General features: G+C 37.0%; 1 protein-coding gene across 2 annotated transcripts in view; it reads right to left on the bottom strand.

Annotated features, from left to right (window-relative positions):
• Nucleotides 1-23,237, bottom strand: part of mmp16a (matrix metallopeptidase 16a (membrane-inserted)) — a 141,144-nt gene that overhangs the window by 30,286 nt on the left and 87,621 nt on the right. For both annotated transcript variants that reach the window (XM_030123403.1, XM_030123404.1), the window contains 2 exons: nucleotides 14,990-15,151; nucleotides 4,899-5,116 (listed from right to left, as the gene is read on the bottom strand). In XM_030123403.1, the coding sequence (XP_029979263.1) occupies nucleotides 4,899-5,116; nucleotides 14,990-15,151 (380 nt within the window). The remainder of the gene's footprint in view (nucleotides 1-4,898; nucleotides 5,117-14,989; nucleotides 15,152-23,237) is intronic.

The following is a 23,237-nucleotide window of genomic DNA, read 5'->3' as shown; positions in this document are numbered from 1 at the left end:
CCAATCCAAGCCAAACCTGCGACGCCTTATTGAGTTCACTGGCTAAACACATTGGATTCACACGGATCTTCAGCCGGCCCGTCATTACCGGTGGTCCTGATGATGTGAACACGCTGGATTTACTGCTACAAATCAACCCTCCTTCACATCTCAGATTGAGAAAGTGGAAAAAGATGGGAGGCGGCGTTGGCTACGAAGGCAGACGGAGGGAAAACGTTCATCAAAACCGACGGTTGGCAGAGCCAGACGGTGTTTCGATGCCCAGTTGAGCGGAGGATTTACAGCCCCTTCATCATCATCATCATTATCATCGCAAACCCACTTACTCTGTGTTTCAACAAGTTCAGGTTAACCCTCAAAGACTCACATAATGTAAAAGACGCAACAAGAACTACACAAATAAACAGTAACAAGACAAAAACCTCTAGATAAAAAGAAAAGAAAAATCATGCAAAACAATAAAAACAGTGGGAAAAAATGAAAACAAATTTGAATGGAAAACAATAGAATGGACAAAAAAGAAAACATTCATGAAAGAAAACACAACAATAAAGTAACACAAAGAAAATAAGATAAAAGATGACACGACAAAAACGACAAAAAAGAAAGAAGAAAACACAAGCGGCACGAGACAAAATGAAAAAATAAATAAAAGACTTACGGGACAAATAAAAAACAAAAATGATACGATAAAAAAAACATAGTATTAAAAAAACAAAACAAAACAAGATAAAAAATGAAACAACCAAGAACATATGACACAAAAACGACAAAAAAAAAGATGTAAAAATAAAACAAAGCGCAAGCGGTGACAAAAGAAAAACAATGTAATAACAACTAAACAAACATGACTAAAAACAAAAATGTTGACAATTTTGTCAAAACTCGTTTTTCGATTAAAAGTTTTTGCGCTGGCAAGAGGTGGTTTTTTGGGCGTAGCACAAATGGTATATCAAAAACGCCAACGGAAAGACCTTTTTCCGCAACTAGAGTCATGTGAATAAAAAAAAAAAACAAAAAAAAAAATGGATGTTGACGGATGTTACAACAAGCGAAGAAGAAGAGATTTAAAAGAAACATGGTGTGGTATGTGTGGACTCACCAGGAAACCAAATCATTTTAATTCAGTATGGGATAGAGGGGTAATATATAATAATAATGAATATATCTGTAAATCAACACAATATTTACCTCTACCAGGAGGGATTGTGATCGCTTTGTTTTGTGTGTGTGCATGCGTGTTTGTTTGGTTGTTAGCAAGATAATTCAAAAAGTTATGGATGGATTTTCATGAAATTTTCAGGAAATGTTGATACTGGCACAAGGAAGAAATGATTAAATTTTGGTGGTGATAAGGGGTGGGGGGGGGCGGGGGGGCTTGCTAACAAACAAACACACACACACACGCACGCATGGGAGGCAGATCTGTCTTGGCGGAAGTCTGCGCTCTCCGAGTGCTTTTGTTGTTACATTTGTCGCCATGTTTATGGAATGACTTCTCGTGTCATCTTGTGATAATAAATAAACAAATCATCACATTTGTGATTTAATGGAAAAACCGACATTACACACTTCTGTTTTTTCCACATTTAGTAAATATCAGTAAAGTTTTTCACAGATGTCCATTGAAAAAGCGACCAGTGAGTCCACAGTCTCAGGTTCAATGTGGTCTCCAGGGTCTGTAAGGTCCACCTCTACATGAACAGTGAGTGGACCTGCTTTGTTCAGTACCATGAAGTAATGGTACTAATGTAAGGAATGATGTTCAAAGGGATCATGTGGATGTGGACAGGGGTCTGGATCAGTACTGATGTTGGTCTAATGTTCTAAAATACATGTGCCTTTCACCTTACATGTGTTTTTTTTATATTTTTAATATTTACTTCGTGGATTGTTTTTTTGCCACTTACGGGTAAGGAACCAAATATGGTAACTTCATTAACCTTGATTTTCTATATAACAATAAAACAAATTGAAAATGCATGTCCTCCAATAACACACTAAGGTTGAAATGTTGAATTTCAAAGTATTTCTGTGAGTGAAGTATAAAGGGTTAATGCAATATTCATGTTAAACCCCTTGAATTCAGGTCCAGACTGAACCCTATAATGCCAAACGTATCATATTTGATACATGGGTTTTGAAGCCCTCTACATGATCAGTGTGATATTTTTTTTTCTTAAAAAACCTGATGTATACAATTAGATACACGCAATACACAGATAATCCACCAGGGGGGAGGAATTCGTTCACCAGAGGCCTTTCCAGTGACACTACAAGATTAAATTAAGGTGGAAGAACTTCGACAATTTTGAAAAGGAATTACCAATTTGTTAGACATGTTTGTTATATTATGTTTTTGTTTGTTCAAAAATAATAATATTTGAGCATTGAGACTCGATGTATCAAATATGATTCAAAATTTAACCCTTTCATGCATGAATTAGGAGAGCCTTAATCAAGATTTTTTTCCTGAGTATTTTTATTCCTCTAGGCATTAAAAAAATAATGCAATTGAAAATTTTTTAATAACCTATTTTTCATGGAGTTGCACAAATGTCCACTCACCTGGACATCATGCATTTAATTTCTGAAGCAAAGACACATATTCACTGATACACTGAGTGAAAACTACGACATAAAAATGCAGCTAATCTGATGTTTTCTCACATTTTAACATACTATAATACTAGTCATTACTCACCTCATGGAGATAATATGCCAAACAACAAAAACAAAACAAACAAAAAAAAAACCCAAAAATTTTTGTTAAAAAAAAAAAAAAAAAAAAAAAAAAAAAAACTAAACAAAAAACCCTGTTAATTACAGTCTAATAAAAAAAACAAGCAATTGATTGACACTCAAACATGTTAGTGCAGATCAGGTTTATCGAGAACAGCAAAGTTACAGTAATGGTGTGAACTACAGTGTAGGAGATGATGCATGAGCGTCCACTGTGTTGGTTGATATGGAACTAAAACAACAAAACTCATGAATATACAAGAGAACAGCTGTAAAATAGCTGTCCACTGTAGTGACCACTATGCATGAAAGTGTTAAACTCAAACATGGAAATTGATATTTGATTTTAAAAAAAAAAAGGATTTTTGGTTGTTCAGAAGGACCAAAAAAGGCTCCAGTTTCAAAGAACTGGAATTTTCTGTCAGTGATTTGATGGTTCAAGCTTTACAGGGTTAAACCACATCTTGTTTCATTTCAGATCCACTGTCATGTCACTGGTTCTGTCCAAATACTTCTGGACCAGATGAGTCCAGGTGTTTACATTCCTCCACAGGCAGTAGGTTCAAAGCCACATTTGTTTTCACGAAATGATAAAAACACTCAAAAGTGGGGATGTAAAAGGACAGAAAAGGCTTTTCTTTCCCTCCCGGCTTCACAAGCCTCTTATTTAACCAGTGAAAACGTTCTATTTTTATCCTGCTGAAGTACAGTCATCGTCGCAGGAAGCATCACAGCCACTTCTGTCTCTGTTCTGTGGAAAACACAGCGGAGCTTTGTGTAGCCTCGAGGTTTTTCTTGGTACTTCTCAAGTCAACGCTGCCAGACCCTGGTGCTCACAGCTTAGACTGAGGATAAAGACGCATTAAAGGACGTGTACGTTCTTCTACTGGAATAAAAACCTGTACGACACTGAATGTTGTGTTTCTGTCACAGGAAAATACACTTTCTGCCCAGAGTCGGGTTCATTACAAACCAGAGTATCTGTTCCACTTATTCAATAAAACACTAGAGCTCAGACAAGATGTAAAATAAAGTATAATCCTGATTTATTTACAATAAAAAATACAATGGAGCATTAAAATAATACCAGATCAGCAGCTGTGAATATGGCAAAGTATAATATTAAACCATGATGGAGTTTAATGTGTTTACATTAGTAATAAATCACACAAAATGTTTCAGTGTTTTATCATTTTGCTTAATTTTACTGCATTTTTTTATCCATAAAGACAGGAAAAAAAACATAAATAACTATGTTTTCATCCGAGGCTTTTATCTTGTTGGATTAGAACTCACATTATAGATATTTTCAACAAAATAAGCATTAAATTAAGATATAACAGACTAGAGGTGTGTTTTTGTCCTATTTCATGTTATTATTGCATTAATTAATAAAGGCATTTTGGAAACAAAGATAACAATTTAAACCAAATTAACCAATGCAATGATATTTATCCTAATATAAAACTATATTATGACATTTTTCATTATTGTTTTGTATCCCAGACCCGTTAGAAAAGAAACACCTAAATTCAATGTGTCTACATACTTTTGTCCATATAGTTTATAAACATCAATATTTCCTTAAAGTTTAATGGGAAATTTTTCTCTGTAAGTCTTCCTCTGATTGAAATTTGGACTTTCAGCTTTAATTGAAGGGGTTTAACGTAAAATATTGCAATAACCATTTAGGAATTATAACCATTTTACCAAACTAACCAATGCAACGATATTTATCCCAATATAAAACTATATTATGACATTATTATCATTATTGTTTTGTATCCCAGACCCCTGTTAGAAAAGAAACCTGAATTCAACGTGTCCACATACTTTTGTCCATATAGTGTGTTTTCAGATAATCGCTGCAGCTCCAAACATACTTTCACTCCCATCCAACGTCTCCATCTGCATGTTTTTCCTGATTCAGTTAGCGGCTGCAGAAGAACTTCCTTGAGGCGTCCAGTGCTGTTTATCTAATTTGGGATTCATTTACTTCCAAACTACTTTCTCAGGTTGGTCTGGTTCTGGTCTGCATAGTCTGATTGCTTCGCTCTGACCCGAGGCAGTGGATGAAAACAGCTCCGGGATCAGAAACAAACCCCCACGGTGACCCCCCCACCCCCTCCTCCCCCACTGCAGATACCTCCTCTTACCTTGAAGACGAACATCTCCCTCCTCAGAATGGCCAGGGTGTTGAAGCCCCCGTCGCAGATGTTGGGTTTGGCGTTGGGGTGGGACGGTCGGTCGCCCGGGGGGAGCCTGGGGGGCCGTGTCTGCCGGTCCGGCTTACGCGGGTCTGATGGAGGATGGGAGCGGGGAGGGGGCGCCGTCGGCAGTGGTTTGGTGGGCTGGGGGAGCTTATCGGGAGGCCCTGGAGGGATGGGAGAGAGGAGTTTTAATGCTGTAAACTAGTGTCTGAAACAGACTTTTAAGAACCTGCTGAAGTTTCAATTACACCTTAACACAGATCACTGAAAAACCACTACACTGTAAAAAACATCTGTAATCTAACAGAATTTTCACGGTTTATTTTACGGATTTTTTTCTGTATTTTTAAGATACAGGAAAATATCAATGAAATGACAAAAATAGACTGATTTTACATGTCAAATGTAAAATAACACGAAAAAACTATAATGGTGAATAACCATAAAATTTCAATATTTTTTTAAAGATTTTTTTTCTTTTTCACAGAAAAATACAGTTAAAATACATTTGCATATGTACCATAATTAAGTAAATATTTATTTTCTATTTATGAGATTAAACTGTTAATTTAAAGTTTAATACTGTAAAAAAAATAATAAAACAAGATAAAATTACTGACAATTAACCATAAAAAGTATTTGTTCTGTAAGTTTAACAAGACTTGTTTGTTAATTGACAAATATCTTGTGTAATTACAGGAGGTTTCACAATTATAATTTGATTGTTTTAATACATGTAAATAATCTTTATTAAACATTAAAAAGCCAAAAAAACATGCAAAATCTCATGTTAAGGCAAAAAACTGTATTTTAATTATGGAAAATTACCATATTTTTATGAGATGGTTATTTTCCGTTATTTAACAGTATTTTTTTGGCACCCCAGCTGCCGGAATATTACCGTTGTTTTATGTTTTTTTTTTTGTTTTTTTTTTTACAGTGTAAATATCGAATAAAATAGAATAGAACAGAAACAGAATAGAACAGAACAGAATTGATTTTATTGTCGTTGTGTGTGCAATGAAATTACAAGTGCTACTCCAGTTCGTGCAACAATATAAATAAAAAAAATCAATACAGGAGGTCAATCTCCCAATAGAAGTGGGCGGTACTTCCACTGGAGGAGAACTCAACTAATTCAGTCAAAGTCCATACATGACTTCCTATCAGTGATCAATAGGAGCAACATTGATATCTCTCTTTCCATGTTATAAACCATCAAAATATGGACCATCATAAGTAAAAGCGAATGTTTAATATTTCAAAAATTATTCAAAATTCAAAAATCTAAATTTCTCAACACTGAACGAACTTCGTACACATTGTCTCAAAGAAGACACATATAAAATTTCAAAAGAATCGACCAGTAGTTTCATCGGAGAAGATGTTTGACAAAACTGCTCATGAAGATAGCGAAGATGATGAAGGCAACGAAGATGAGAAAGATGAGGAAGATGATGGACACAGTGCCTTCAAAACAGCTCATGGCTCACGCCTGATGAGATAAATACTCACCATGTCATTTTCCAGAACAGGAATTTTAATCATTTACCTGGATTTTGAAAAACTTTGACGCGTAAACAGTGATTGACAAGCATCATCATTTGTGACAATATGCCAGGATGGATGTAGCTCAATGGTTCTTTTAATAATAATAATAATAATAATAATAATGATAGTAACAACAACAACAACAATAATAATAACAATAATAATAATAATAATAATAATAATAATAATAATAATAATAATAATGGATTAGATTTATAAAGCACTTTTCTATTAAAGAATATTCAAATGGCACGTTTCCACTATGTGGTATCGGCTCGGCTCGGCTCAACTCGACTCAGCCTTTTTGCGTTTCCATTATGAAAAAGGACCTGGAATCTGGTACCCAGTACTAGTTTTTTGGTATCACCTCCGTCGAGGTTCCAGGACTGGGGAACAGATACTAAAAGGTGACGTGTAAACACTGCAGACCACTGATTGGTCAGAGAGTCGTCTCTGTGACCTGCCATTTTACAAAAAACAGATGTGGAAGTTGACAGTAAATATAGCGGTAGGTGAATCCACATGATGACAGCCTGCAAAACTACACCATGGTTTGTCAAGGAGGTTCAGATGTAAAAATTCAGCATGAGCTTGACGAGACAACACGCAACGAGCGAGTTTATCAGCAACTCTGAGCAGACGACATGGAAGTAACATGCCGCATCGCTATGACGTCCAGGTACTGTAAAGTCGGTAGTATCCTGTAATGGAAACAGTCTCCAGGAATAGGACCTGGTATCCGAGTCGAGCCGAGCCGGTTCCATGTAGTGAAAACGCGGCAAAAGTGGATCCATTTTTCATTCACTCTCACATTTTCACTCTTTTGGTAAACTACCTTTGTAGCCACAGCTGCCCTGGGGAAGGCTGATGGAAGCCTGGCTGCCAATATGCGCCTATTTTCGCAAAAAGTTTGGAGTGGAGGGGATGTTTTTACCAGGTAATTTCAGTGGAAATGTGCGGAGGTTTTTCAAAATCCAGGATGAAGTTAAAGTTCCTGTGGTGGCAAAGGGGCTGATGGGTTTTTTTTTGAGAAGCTTCTAGTGGCCGTTTTATTACAACTTTTTTTTCATTACGACTTTACTAACAACAGAGTTTGCTGTGAATTTGCAGGAAACAATCTGTGCACAAAAGGTGGAAGAGAGAGTAGAAGTGATAAGAGAAGACAAAGAAAGAGTGAGATCATGCAGTAAATGAGTGGGTAGACATTCAGCTCAGAGTTACATAATGTGAAACAAAACAACGGGAAATAAAGAGCACAGAATAAAAACTTAGAGCGAATCCTGGAACATGCACACGGAGACGAAAATAAACGCTCCCCCAGACTCGCTTCGGTATCATTTAACATTCATGAATTACACGAGAGAAGCAGCGTGAGAGACATGCACGGGGAATCCGAGGTAGACGGAGGGCGAGCGAGAGGGGTGAGGATGAATAATTGAGCGAATGGCGGCGTGGGGATAATGCGCGGCGTAGCTGTGAAAATGAGCATACGGGCTGAAAGAGACGGCGGTGACGAGAGGGATGCAAATGTGACGAGGATCCCTCAGCAGACGAACACGGATCAACCTGGTGATGTCCACTCATGACGTCATGGTTCACCCGAACGGTCTAATTTTGGGTGTGAACACGTTGGCCGGTTCAAGGTTAGGTGTGGGAACCAGCACTGGCACGGTTCTCTGACAGTCTGACATCAGTCTGTGAGAATCGGTTCTTGATTCCCACCAGTTTTGTCCATACAGTGCACAGGTGTCAAACAGGTGGCCCCGTGGACCTAAACGGGCCCTCCAAAGGTTCCAATCCAGCCCACGGCATGAATTTGCAAAGTGCAAAAATTACAATGATATTAACAAGCAATGATATTGAACTCGTTTTAGTTCAGGTTCCACATACAGACCAATATGATCAAAAGTAAAACAACTGCATAATTACCCTTGAAGAACACAATGTGGACAAAATGAAAAGTTGTAAGACGCTGTTCTTGCTCTAAAATGTCAGATGACCATCATAAGGCTTTTTTAAATTAATATCAATATAAAAAACAAAAGAGAAAATGTATGAACCTAAAAGGGAAAGAAGAAATGAAATACTACAAGTTGTTTTGCTTGAAGAGTCTTTTATTTTTGTAAATCTAAGTTGTTATATTCTGATTTATATTTTGTATCCGTATTTTGTAATTTTATTTTATGTGTACTGAACAGTGAAAAGTGAGATTCTATGTAAAAGTGTCTGTTTGGCAGATTTGGTAATAGTGCTTAGGGCAAGTGGAGTTAATCTAGGTTATGAACTTAAAAGGGACTCTCTGTGGTCAAGAAATGCTAGCCTAATTGTGCGGGTGTTAAGCAACTCTGAAACTCTTTTTGGTTAAACTATGCAGTGTAAGATGGATTGTTGGCGCAAATGTCAAACCAAGGTTTGATTGACAGGTGTCCAACGTGCTTGTTAAACTCAGGTGAACTTTCAAATGCATTTTTCTTAGAATTAGCTCCAGTGGTGTGACGTGTTTTACCCAGCAACAACGGTGACCAATTGAGACCATGTACCAAATACGGAAGTCTTCAGAGGGTGACTGAAGACTATAAAATGTAATGAAGATGATTTCCAAAAAAAGGGAGACAAAGGGGGTTAGACGAATTGTGTGTTTGGTGAGATATTAGCTGAAAAAAGACTTCTTTCTTTTTTGTAAATTTTTCTGTTTTTGCCTGAAGCAATATATCAAGCTTTGTTTTAACTTTTTAAAACTTCAACCCTTTTTTTGGTGAATTCTTCATTTCTCCTGGTTTGGTCCTTCCATCCGAAACTTAACCGGTGAGTTAATTTAAATTACGTGACCCTCTGGTAGCAGCCTAAATGGAGTAGTCCAGAGCCACCGTTGGTCAAAAAATCTCTAGAACATGCAGCTTTTTGTCCAGATAACCAGAGATTTAGAGTGCCAAGGTGGTTTAAAGATAAAGAAAAACTGGGGCAGTAGTTTATTAACTGAAATTAATTGTGGTTTTTGAGATTTACTGTTTGCTGCGTGTTTATAAACTAAGTCTAATGTTAGCAATATTCTTCCTGTTACTAAATATTTTCTGCATTTGTAGATCCACTCCAATCTGTAAGTTGTGTTAAAAATACACCGACACATCATATTGTAGAAACCAGTGTAGCTTCAAATTCCAAACTCAAAAATTTGAACATTAGGCCTGTTACCAAATATTTGTGTAACATTGTGTGTAATGTGTACACATATGTAAAGGGTAAGTTGAGGCATATTATTAATAAAATTGCACTTATTTTTCTTAAGAAATGTTAGTTTTTTCAGGTTATTTCCTTCTCTTTTGTTTGGAAAGTTTGTAAATGTAAATATTTCCATAATTTCATGTTTTTTATTGCAATAAAACAGAGGAAAAACTTGAAGTTGTCATTATTTATAGGTTATTACATTGTTATTTTAATGGTTCGATCCACTGGAGATCAAACTGGGCTGAACTACAGTGAGTCTGACAGCCATGATATAGTGTATTTGACAGTAACCCATAAAGACCCAAACAACCACCGGTGGCCAAAACTATCTACTGATCTATAATGTTTAATACCTGTTGATCCACTAATCCTATCAATACATGTAAATAATTGAGGTAAAATGCAGTTCCTCAGTTTAAATCATAATCAGATATTACCCATTTGGATGTTCAGGGGCTCTGTAGTGCACATGGAAACACCATCATCTTCTACAACATTAATGCACCAGTAAAAACCCATGGAATCTGATGAATGTGGATGGAAACACTTGTTTTATGTTCAGTTAAGGACATAATTGACAGAAAAATCAGTTTTCTCTGTTTTGATATTTTGAATTAATTGAGTTTTCATGAACATCAAAATTGAATATAAGAAATCAAATATATAGGAAAAATTCATGATTTACAGTGAAAAATGCAAAAAAACAAAGGATATACAGGGGTTGGACAAAATAATGGAAACACCTTCACCTCAAGATGATAATGCCCCAATCCATACAGCTAGAATTGTTGAAGAATGGCATGAGGAACATTCTAATGAAGTTGAGCATTTCGTATGGCCGGCACAGTCCCCAGACCTCAACATTATTGAGCATTTATGGTCAGTTTTAGAGATTTAAGTAAGACATCGATTTCCACCGCCATTGTCTCTAAAAGAGTTGGAGGGTATTCTAACTGAAGAATGGCTTAAAATTCCTTTGGAAACAATTCACAAGTTGTATGAATCAATACCTCAGAGAATTGAGGCTGTAATTGCCGCAAAAGGCGGACCTACACCATATTAAATTATATTTTGTTGATTTTTTTAGGTGTTTCCATTATTTTGTCCAACCCCTGTATATTACAATAAATAGTGATAAATCATTTAAAAAAAGGTTAAATAGAGAGAAAAGTTAATATGGGAACTGCCACAAAAGCAGCACTGGGTCTTTATGGGTAAGAGTTAATGCAAACAAAGCCATTTGTATTATAGTTCATTCTCTAATCCAATGAGAATCAATAGGGAATTGATAATGGAACCAGAGCCACTAAATTCTTATCAGTTCCATCACTCATGAGGATGCGCATAAATGATGAACACCAGAGGGATTAGACAAATGATTTCAAAGTCGTTAAATACAGCGGGGATTAACAGGCCGAAAGAGCAACCGATCTTTTAATGAATCAGAGTCAAACTGGAGTAAGCAATCAAAGACAAAAAAACTAAAGACAAGAAGAGGCGTTTGAAGGACCAGCTGACGGTGGGATTATAAGATAGTCTGCTAGACATCTCACAGTCCACAGAACTGATCAGCGGGTCTACACCACACACATTCCATTCACCGGCTGATTTAAATCCCCTGAAATACATCCCAGATTAGTGGCACCAAAGCACTCTGTTATGTAAGAAGCAGAAGAACCGGACGTGTAGGCAAACATGGAAACGTGAACACACAATGACAGCAGCGCAAACACACGGAGAGGGAAATAAAAACAGCCCCGTTTGGATTTTTAACGTCTTAAAGGTTCCTGTCAACAACCAACATGTTTAGGCGACAGTCAGACATCAGGGTGTTTGTTCTTTATCCAAATAAAAAGTCCAGACTTTTTCAAAACTGCTGTGTTTTTCCTCAAAACCTCAACTCTATTTACTTTTATACTTGCATTCCTACTTTTTTGGTTGAGATTGTACCTGTTGTGTGTCGTAGAAAAGTTGATTTTAACCCATAAAGACCCAGTGCTACTTTAGTGGCAGCTCTCAAATTAATTTTTATCTCAATTTTTTTCAATTTATCACCATTTTTTTTATATCATCATCTTCGGTGTTTTGCATTTTTCAGTGAAAATCTGGTATTTTCTTATATTTAATTCACTGATCATAAAGATGTTCATTAAAGCCCAGATTAAAGTTGATTTTTTTTATATCAAAACAAAAGAAAACTGAAGAAAAAGTGACTTTTTCAGCAAATATATCAATAACTGAACATAAACCCAGTGTGTCCATCCACTGTCATTGATCCAACTTCCATGGGTTTTACTGGGGAATCAATGTTATAGAAGATGACGGTGTTTCCATGGTAACTACGGAGCCTCTGAACATCCAAATGGGTCATATCTGATGACCATGAAAAGATGAAAAACTGTATTTTACACCAATTATTTTCATGTATTGATAGGATTAGTGGATCAACAGGTATTAAATGGTTTAGATCAGTAGATGGTTCTGGTCAAAGGTAGATGTTTGGGTCTTTGAGGGTTAAACGAGCAACAATGTTATAGTTGGTACAGTTGCCTTTGTACTAATATATTAAAAAAATAAAGTTATTTTTACCCTAAAACAAGGGGAAAAAAGCAGAAATTAAAAAAAACAAAAACAAAAAAACCCAACAAATTTTACAATGAAGGACGATATGATTTTACATTGATAAAAACTGTTAAACCCCTTTCCTACTTCATATTTATTCTGAATATGACTTTACTTCAAACTCAACCACATATAAATCATAAGAAAAATTGGCTTTTTCAGCAAAATTTATCATTAAATGAAAGTAAGACCAACTGTCTCCATGAAAAGATGATAAGCTGTATTTTACACCAATTATTTACACGTATTGATAGGATTAATGGATCAACAGATTTTAAACAGTTTAGATCAGCAGATGGTTCTGGTCAATGATGGATGTTTAGGTCTTAAAATGCCACGTGATGCTTTTATGGACCTGAAACAGACTGAGTGTTGTGGTTTTGTGTTTTATTGTCCTTGTTGGCCCCAGTACATGTAAATGCCTTCTGTTTCTGCTGCTTGTGTAAACAGGAAGTAGGTGATTCTGTGTGAAAGGGCAGGAAGTCATTATGTTCAAAGTTGACTGAGGGAAATCATTTAGAAACACCGAACATAAAAGCAAGCATTTAATCGCTCCTATTACTGTTTATGTTCTGTTTATAGGGCAAGTAAATATAGCAGTGGCTAAACTAAAGAGAAAAAATCTACAGGTGCACGATACAAGTGATTAACTCTTTTAGGACGACTGTGTCTCTGGCGCCACATTTTTCATACACCATCAAAATTGGCATCTGAAGGCTGAGATTCAAAGCTTCCTATGGCTATATAACACATTACAATAGAGGTTTGCATCAGCAGAGGGGGAGGGGTGGAAGTGGGTGGAGCATAGAGCAGCAGAGTGCAGTCGGTGAGAGAGTGATGGAAGAGCTTCATTATTTTAGCAGCGTTTTAGTGAGGTTTTAGCTATGTTTTTGCAGTGAATTCTTGTAAATAACAGTGCGAAATAGTGATAACACAGTTTTGGAGTGTTCTGTTACTGTGTTCTGCTGTGTTTTTGTAGAGTTTCTGTCAGTTTTTTCATTGTTTTTATCTGTATTTTTCCGGTTTTGTATGATTTATTGATCACACAGGCTAAAAATGACTAGAAATGACTAAAAACAAGGAACTGTAACATGGACACAGAAAGTTGTAGAGAAACAAAAATGTTTGAGTACATATAAAACAGTTGAAAATGTATTCCTGTAATCTCAGAAAGTTTCATTGTACACATTTGCAGTTGTTTTTCCACAATATATATGATTAAAAAATGTTCTATTTTTTGCTATAACATGCTGTTTTAAGCATATACTACATATCATAATGATAATTAATGGACAGATATTGAAAATTAAATTCTTCCTGTAAAAAGGTGAAAAAGAATTGGCAATTGATTGGCTTGACAGTCTGGTTTCGACCGGCTTGATATGTAAAGTGTCATGAGACAACTTTTGTTATGATTTGGCGCCATCTAAATAAAATCGGATTGATTTATTGATTGATTGAAAAAAGACATTTTCTGACACTTCATTTGCAAAAACAACATAACACAGTCTAAGAGTCTGTTATAATGGTAGTCTTTATAGGATTAAAACCGCCTCCATCTTCAATGTACCTCTGTACCTTTACACAAACTCATTCACACCTTTTTCCTCCTCATCCATAACTCCACCACCTCCAAATTTATCTCAAATCTGCAGCTCACACTGTGGTCCCGATTTAGCTTCCACATCTAGCCTCGCTGCTGCCAAGAGGAAGAAAAGGAGGCCAATCGCTGGGGGGTGAAAAAAAAAAAAAAGAAAAATGAAAAAGAAAAACTAAGCTGCCATCAGTCGTCCTGCCCTTCAACTCTACGAGGGCGGAGCCAACCGGGAGCAGCGATTGGATCGCTCGCCCGGGTCCGGCGGTCCCATAGGGATGAGCAGCGGCCATGTTGGCAGATGGTGGCGGCTTTTGTGTGTCTGTTTGTGTGTGTGTGTGTGTGTGTGTTTGACAGACTGGTGGCATTTCAGGTGAGTGTGAGTGGTTTACACCCCCGACAGCTGGAAGGGAAGGTAACAGGGGTGTCACTCAGCCCCGACGCCTTCATGGACTTAGAGAAACGACACAAGGATAAGCCACCAGTCGACAGGAAGTCACTTAATTAAATGACTTATAATGTGTATTTGTAATAGATAAAGGCTAAAAGAGAATCAATAGGTTTTTAAAATATATTTCTATGAATGCAAACAGAAACAAAAACTAGTACGTTGACTCGTGGGAAACCCTGAGTTCTAGATCCTCTGATCCAGTTCATTCCTTTCCTTTCTTGGTAAATTCCACTGGCATTTTCAGTTGAATAACCTCTCAGCTGGCATGTCTGTTTCTGCACATGAAATATGACACCATGGCAACATGGCCCCATTGTTTATCTGTTGCTGCACTTCAATGATGATTCTATGATTCTGGACACTGTAAGGTTATTGTATTGCGAAATTACTAATATCTCCCAAACTACTGGTTCAATCAACGTGCCATTTTTGCTAGTCTCTTCCTTGACCAAAAATACATGTGGATGCCAAACTGCAGCAGTCAGCTCCACCCGGATTTTGTGTGATGCCCGAGACACACACACACACACACACACACAAAACTACAGTAACCGATTACACATGGATTTAATCAGTGTGAACTCTGAGACGTACCGTAGATCTTCTGGATGCCCAGCAGGTCGTCCATGGGCAGTTTGAAGTTGTCTGTGTCCATGTACTGGTAGAACGGCGCCATGATAGCGGTGGGATCGTTGGAGTGTTCCAGACCCAGGGCGTGGCCGAGTTCGTGGACTGCCACCAGGAAAAGGTCATTACCTGCACAAAGAAACAGGAAGTTGCACCGTCAGCATCAACGTAAAACTCACCCAGTGAAAGACTCATTGACTTACGCAGTTTGTTTTTAATTTTACCTTTATATTTGGCATATATTTCTTCTACTCTGTGGTATAGATTTGTATTTTTTTCTGTATTTGTATTTTTTCTTTTGTGTATTTTCAGTATAATTCTGTGTGTTAGTTTTTATATAGTCTTTCTGCCGCTACACAGAACAGATGCTAAACTGATAATCATTGCTCCTGTAACATCCATTCTATTCTATAATGATCATTATTGTTATCATATCAAAAGTGTCTAATGCTGCGTTCATTGCTTTTTTTCTACATTTACTGCTTTTATCAACATTTACTCTAATATTTTCCTCCATTTTGCATCTTTCTGTGAAAATCATGTATTTTCCTAGGTTTAATTCTATTCTATTCTATTCCATTCCATTTAATTCTTTTCTATTCTATCGTATTCTATTCTATTCTCATTTGTTTCAGCTAAAAATCCTGAAATCCTAATATAAAGCTCTGCAATGACTCCTTAACCCTCTCTGATCAACGTATTTGGGTTAATTTATGATTAGTAACAAACGTCAGTCCAAGCAGATCTATATGAACGTGTGTATTATCATAAATAATCCACCGCTCTATGTACATAATGAGTGGATTAACGTCGCAGCCACTTAAGCCACGTACAATTCAGTAAATTCACATTCATACATTTGAGTTCACAGGAAGCCTGGAGCTCTGTAATTAGTCTGGAACTGTGGTAAACCCGTGACTACACTGGGTTTGACCTTGTGACCCAGAAACCCTCTCTGGTTGACCGCCGGGCCTCCAGCCTTTCCTCGACCCGTTTCCAGCTGTATCAGGTCCAGACTTTTGGAATGGGAAGCTGCTCTGCTAAAGCTGGACGTACGCTGTGACTTTAGACGAAAACATAGGGATATCTTTACTCATGGATTTAAAAACAATGTGGACATGTCAAAGACGGTTTAAGAATGTTTATGTAACTAAAAATACTAATGACATTTCTTTGCAAAACTCACATCTACAGCTGGGAAATAAAATGATCATCTTAATATTTGCTGTTTTGTGTTTAGGGTTGATTTTGTTCATATTCTTTGCTAAAACATCCAATTTTTTTGTCAGTTTAATACACCATTACTACTTTAAGCCATGCATATCTGGATGTTGAACATACATTTTATATTCTAATAATATTTTTAAATGTTCAGCTGCTGGATCTGTGAAATATTTTACTTTCTAGTGTTTGAACCATTAAGAAGAGGTTAAAACTGCAAAAAATCATCATGATGGATACAAGCCCAGATTACACTTATTTTCTTTACTTTGATTTAATACTACTACTACTACTACTACTACTACTAATAATAATAATAATAACAATAATAATAATAATGTTTCTTTATATAGCACTATTTGCAGAAAAATTTCACATTGTACTTTACAATAAAATCAGAAGAAAGATACACAGGCAGTAAAAACACAGTTGCGTACACACAGGCATAAAATTATAAAACCAAATAAACCCCCCCCTTAACTCAAAGCCTGTCTCAACAAGAAGGTCTTAAGCTGCTTTTTAAAAGACTCAATTGAATTCAATCTGCGAAGTGCCAGTGGCAAAGAAAATAATGACAATAATAACAATGTTAATGTTTATTTACATGGTTAAAGTTCAGGCATGTATGCAAAACAAAGGACGATAGTAGTCGTTTTTCCATTGACTGTCAATTTGTGTGACTATAACTTGCGTATAAAAATTTACCCAGTGGAAAAACGACAATTTTGCCAAAACTCTCGTTTTTCAATTAAAAGGTTTTGCGCTGGCAAGAGGTGGTTTTTCAGACGTAGCACAAGTGGTATATCACACAAAACTGCAATGGAAAGACAGTCACGTGAATAAAAAGACCCGGATCTTGACAGACGTTACAACAAGCGAAGAAGAAGAGTTTCAAAAGAAACATGTCGCAGTATGTATGGACACACCAGGATTTTTTAATTTGGTACGGGATTAAGGAGGAAAATATAAAAATAATGAATACATCTGTATATCAACATGATATTTACATTTGTCGCCATGTTTATGGAATGACTTCTTGTGTCATCTTGTGAAAATAAATAAAGAAATCATCGCATTTGTGATTTAATGGAAAAAACATTATGCACTTCTGTTTTTTTGACAGTAAATGTTGGTAAAGTTTTGCGGAGATTTCCAATGGAAAACTACTGTTTGTCTTCAGGATGCCCTTTGCTCCTGTTGAGAACATGCTAGGTTTTTATTAGCATTAGCCCGCTACTGTATGCACTGTATAATTTATAACGGTGCTATGGAGGTTATTAACCCCATTCCAAAGACACATGTTTTATTCTATTATTGTAGACCATAAATAAAAGAACATGTGCTAACCAGTGACCACCTTTTTAGAATTAAAACACATTAAATATTTGGCGTTCTGAGTCATCGTCTGGACTCAGGCTGATCAGAAGTAATAAAAATGATCTAATCCTGTGCATTTCCTACTGCCATCTCTGCTTCTATACCTTCTTTTCTTCTTATCACACCCAGAGACTCGACAGGAATGAAGAAGAGCATCACTTATTCATTGAGATTCCTACCAAAGTGAGGCACTTATCTGCTGCAAATCTGTCACATGAATAATGTATCAGCAGATACAGGCAGTTCTTATCATGTACTGTACAATGCAGAATTTACAGACCGGGCTACCACCGACAAACCAACTAAGTGGGACCTCGTGAAAGACATTTGACTGTATAAATGTCAGTGAGGCTTTATAGGTTTCATGTAAAACCTTCAGCTGCACAGGTGTTAAAAGACAAACTACGGTAATATCTAGGAATTCGGTCGGATTCCTCTAATAAAAATAGATGGCGTTCAAAAGTTAGGGAAAATATGAAAAATTAGGGGAAATTTACACAGCTTTGTAATATTGAACAAGTGTCTGGAGAAGGAGTTTATAGCAAATAAAGTGAGGCAGAGCAGAGGGGAGAGATAAAGAGAAAAGAGAGGAACGGTTCAGTGATTTAGGAATCAATTGAGGAGGAAACGGGGTCAAACAATGCTCTGAAGTCCAAGACCGGGGTTCTTAAAGACCAGGGAATAAACGTGAACAGTAAAACAGTTAAAACACAAAAATACCTCCTCCACACTAATTGGGCCGGAGGTGATTTTACTGTGGCTTACAGAGCTGTTCAGTACAGAAGGGGATTAACTGGAGATTGTAGAGAATCAGTTGTATTTGCAAACATATTAAGAATCCACTCGAACAGCTTTGAACTTCAAGGGGCTGTATGTAGGATTACTGTTTTCAACACGAAAGCCACATATAAGTCTCAGCGTTACGACCATCCACTGTCACAATTAGCTTTGCTAAGAAAAACTAACACCACAGGGCCTTTGACCGAAGAATCAGAAAGTGACCAGATGGGATGAGAACCATGAAGAAACAACTTTTAGAGTCCAAGAAAAAAAAGTGATAAAAATAGAAGTGAATGTTTTCACTACTCGACACAGCTCCTAATGCAAAGAACAGAGTTTGATGCTGAAATGTCAGTGTTTCTTCTACAGTTTGATTCTGATGCTTATGTATAAAGTGAAGCCAAGTTGTCGTTTGTTGATCCACGGTTCATACTAAACTGTGACAGTTTTGACTGTATTTGGATGATTCCAAACAGAGCTACTGAGAACACAAACCGTACAGAAAACAGTTTTTCATCTCAATTCTTTTAAGAGTTAAGATTAGTGATGTCCCGATCTGGATTTTTTTGCTTCCGATTAAATTCTTTTTAGGATTAGTTTTGCAGATACCTATCTGATACCGATCTGATACCTACTTTTTACAATGAAATGTTGATTTAAATTTGGAGTCTGTTTATAGGTTATTATGCTGTTGTTGACTAAATCCGATCTTCTAAAAAAAGCCAGATCAGCAGCCAATATCGATCTTTAGATTGGATCGGGTCCAAGGTCCCTGAAGGTCCCTGAGCATCTTCAATGGTAGCTCAATGCTGCTAAAGTGTACTATGCACTAATGCTAATGTTAATGCTAGCTACTGTGTGTATTAGGATAGTAAAATGCAGAGACCAAATTTTCCAACAGGGATAATAAAGTAAGTGATTCTCAACCTTAATAAATCCTGTTAAACCTTTGTTTACAGTCAGGATTATTTCACTGTAACGCAAAACAATCCATTAGCCGATAGCAGACCAAGATGATCAGAAACAGCAAAGCTAAAACAAAATTCGTAATCATCACTTCATAATCTGACCTTTATTTTTGCTCTTCTTTGTCTCGTTCAGTGAGTTTTATCGGTAGAGAAATAATATTTGTACAGTTGGATCTGCTCAGTCTTACGTTAGCACTGCAGAGTTTGTCTCATTGGTCTGTTTTATAGTTATTCATGACATACGTTGGTCTCAGACTGTTAGCTTGGTTTAAATATTTGCCCATTTAAGAGCTTGTTGTTTGGATTGTGTTCCGTGGTCTAAATAATGGTTTTATTGAGTTTTTAGCTGATATTCTTCTGGTTACATGGATGTTTAGCATGTGTATGCATAGAGCTAGCAGAAAATTACCATTTATTAGAGGCAGGAACATGTTGCAGTGTTGACGTAGTTGCCTAGAAAACTGACAGTGATGATGAATTTTTAGGAAATTTCAGCACATCATAAGAAGTAAAACCACTTAGTTGTAAAAGTTGACAAGTTAAAAGTTTACACCATGTTGATAAATCAGCTTTCTAGGGGTTGGTGCGGTACAAATGCTGCCGTCTGTCATTTTCCATCTCCGTCTTGACTACTCTGTTCAGCCTCCAGGGGCTATTTGAGGTCAGTGGCGTCACTTTGTTTTGGTTTGCGTATGCGAGTCACACGGCGAAAGACGGAGACAACTTCCCATCGGCGGTGGTGGGAGCCACAAATAAAGCCGAGGCCTCGTCTACGGCCCGGCTAATTATCAGCTGGAAGGTACGGAGAGCAGAGACAGGGAGGGTCGGAGGCAGCGGTGGTGGCAGCGAGGGATGAAAGAGGCAGCGCGATGGAGACGAGATGAAGAGTTATAAGAGAGCGGAATGGATTCAAAGAGGATAAATAAAAGATGGGGAAAAAAAGAAAAGGTAAAGTGAGGAGAAAGGGCATTTGGAACGACAGCAGCGTGAGGAAACATGCGAAAAAAACAAAAATGATAAAGAGAAAGGGGAAAAACTGAGGCGAGGAAAATGATAAGGCTCCGGACTATCTGTTATCTGGATGTTCCAATGTTCCTACAATCACAAAAGATGGAGATGATGAATTGTACAACTTTAACCTCTGGCCCTGGCATTTGTAACATCATCCTCTTGTCTTTGTATCTCAGCAAGAAATAAAAATAAGGCAGGAAATACAGCGAGTGGGCTTTTTAGGAGGAGGATACTCTGAAGAAAACAATGCCAAAACACCCTGGGTATGATATATATTACAGAGCGGTGTGATAACCCACTGGGGGAAGCGGGTGTTTTTAGTTTCTGGAGACAAACAAAGCATCAGAGTCATATAGTTTTGCATGATTTGTTATTCTAAACACCTCCAAAGGCAGCTCAGTGCTCCTGATGTGCCATGTGCTGAGGCTAATCGCTAATGCTAATGCTAGACGTTGTGTGTATTAGGACAGGTCAAATGTAGTGACTGAATTTCCCTACAGTGATAATAAAGCACATTGACTTTTAACTTTTTTAAAGACCTTTCTGAATATTGCGATTCAAGTGTCTGGGAGCAAACAAGATTTTCAGGATTTGGGTATTTTTTAGACAATAGCAGCTCACTGCTCCTAATGTGCTAATGCTAGGCGCTGTGTGTATTAGGATGAGTAAAATATAGTGACTAAATTTGCCTACATCGATAACTGAGTTAACCTTTAATTATGTTTTTATTGACTTATAATCACCGGAGGATGCGAGTTGGTAAAATAACATAATAGGTATTTTTGCTGTCTTTGATGTCACAAAAGATGGAGACATGGAAATGTACAGTTTTAACCTCTGGCCCTGGCATTTGTAACATCATCCTCTTGACTTTGAAACTCTGCAAGAAATAAAAATAAGGCTGGAAATACAGTGAGTGGGCTGTTTAGGAGGAGGATACTCAGAAGAAAATGTATTTTTGCACAATTTGTTATTCTAAGCACCTTCAATGACAGCTCACTGCTCCTGATGTACTACGTACTAAAGCTAATTGCTAATGCTAATGAATGGGTCAAACGTAGCGTCTGAATTCCTCTACGGTGATAATAAAGCAGGTTAACCCTTTTAATGATCTTTCTTTATATTGCGATTCAAGTGTCTGAGAGGAAACATTTACATGATTCAGGTATTGTTTTTAGACAATAGCAGCTCACTGCTCCTTATGTGCTAATGCTAATGCTAGGTGCTGTGTGAATTAGGATGAGTAAAATGTAGTGACTAAATTTGCCTACATCGATTATTCCGCTCTTGCTACTTCCCCGGTGCAGCTAGACAGATAGATAACTCCTCAAATGATAACACCTGTTGACGATTCTTTCAATTTATTTATCGTGGAGATGACTCAAAAGAGGCGTAAAACTGAAACAGCAAACACATAGAAAAAGTTTACATGTTTGCCAAATATAAATATAACTGCTATGCCCCTCTAAGATGTCATGTAACTAACAGTAGTTTGAGCTAGCATGCTAACGTTCGCGGGCTAACGCGCTAATCGCTAGCTTAAATGCTAATCGTAAATAAACGTATTTTTTAGCGTCTTTCATGACACAAATTCACAAATACAAAGTCTACACATATGACAGAAAACATTTATACACACGTACAGGCAGTACTTGGCCCAGGACACAGAACTGCAGTCATTTTGTGTTGGTACTTGGACAAGACGTTAAACAGGAAGTGCCCCACGCAACATCCGGTTTGCTTTTCACAACAAAAACTTAAAAGTCATACAAAGTGAAACAGCTCTGAAAATACATATGAACACAACAATAAATCCAGGATGACTCTTAAGGTGCCAGAACATCAATAATTATGCGAGTTAACCTTTAACTTTTAATCATGTTTTTATTAGCATATAATCACCTGAAAATGCTAATTGGTAAAATAACACAATGGGATTTTTGTTGTCTTTTATTTCACATAAGATTGAGTTTTTATTAGCATATAATCACCTGAAAATGCTAACTGGCAAAAAACAAACAAACAAACAAACAAACAGAATGGGATTTTTGTTGTCTTTTATTTCACATAAGATTACATTTTTATTAGCATATAATGACCTGAAAATGCTAACTGGTAAAAAAAACAAACAAAAAAAACAAAAAAAACAATGGGATTTTTGTTGTCTTTTATTTCACATAAGATTACGTTTTTATTAGCATATAATCACCTGAAAAGGCTAACTGGTAAAATAACAGAATGGCATTTTTGTTGTCTTCTATTTCACATAAGATGGAGATGATGAATTGTACATCTTTAACCTTAACCCTGGTGTTTGTAACTTCATCCTCTTGTTTTTGTTTCTCAGCAAGAAACAAAAATAAGGCAGGAAATACAGCGAGTGGGCTTTTTAGGAGGAGAATACTCTGAAGAAAACAATGCCAAAACACTGTGGGTATGAGATATATTACAGAGCGGTGTGATAACCCACTGGGGGAAGCTGGTGTTTTTAGTTTCTGGGGACAAACAAAGAGTCAGAGTCATGTATTTTTTAGCAATTTGTTATTCTAATCCGAGTTCTGGGAGGATTTTTGCAGGAATATGAAGAGCAGGAAGTGGACGGAGCGCAGAGTAGTGGTTTAGGGTCAAGGTTGTGGTTAATGAGAGACGGGAAAGGAGTAAAAAACTAGAGAAGATGGAGTGGAGGAGGAGAGTCAGGGGAGATTTATGATCACACGATGCTCTGTCTTTCCCCACAGGGCTGCAGTAAAGTAAACAGGGCCTGTGATTAGGAACCAGAAACCTCTACCTGCTCTTTCTCCGTAATTTACCACCACTACTGCCACCGCCACCACGGCTACATCTGCCTGCGGGGAAGA

Source organism: Sphaeramia orbicularis, chromosome 20, assembly GCF_902148855.1.
Source record: "Sphaeramia orbicularis chromosome 20, fSphaOr1.1, whole genome shotgun sequence".
Taxonomy (NCBI): domain Eukaryota; kingdom Metazoa; phylum Chordata; class Actinopteri; order Kurtiformes; family Apogonidae; genus Sphaeramia; species Sphaeramia orbicularis.
Note: the sequence above shows the minus strand (reverse complement) of the source record. Positions and strands in the feature narration are given on the sequence as shown.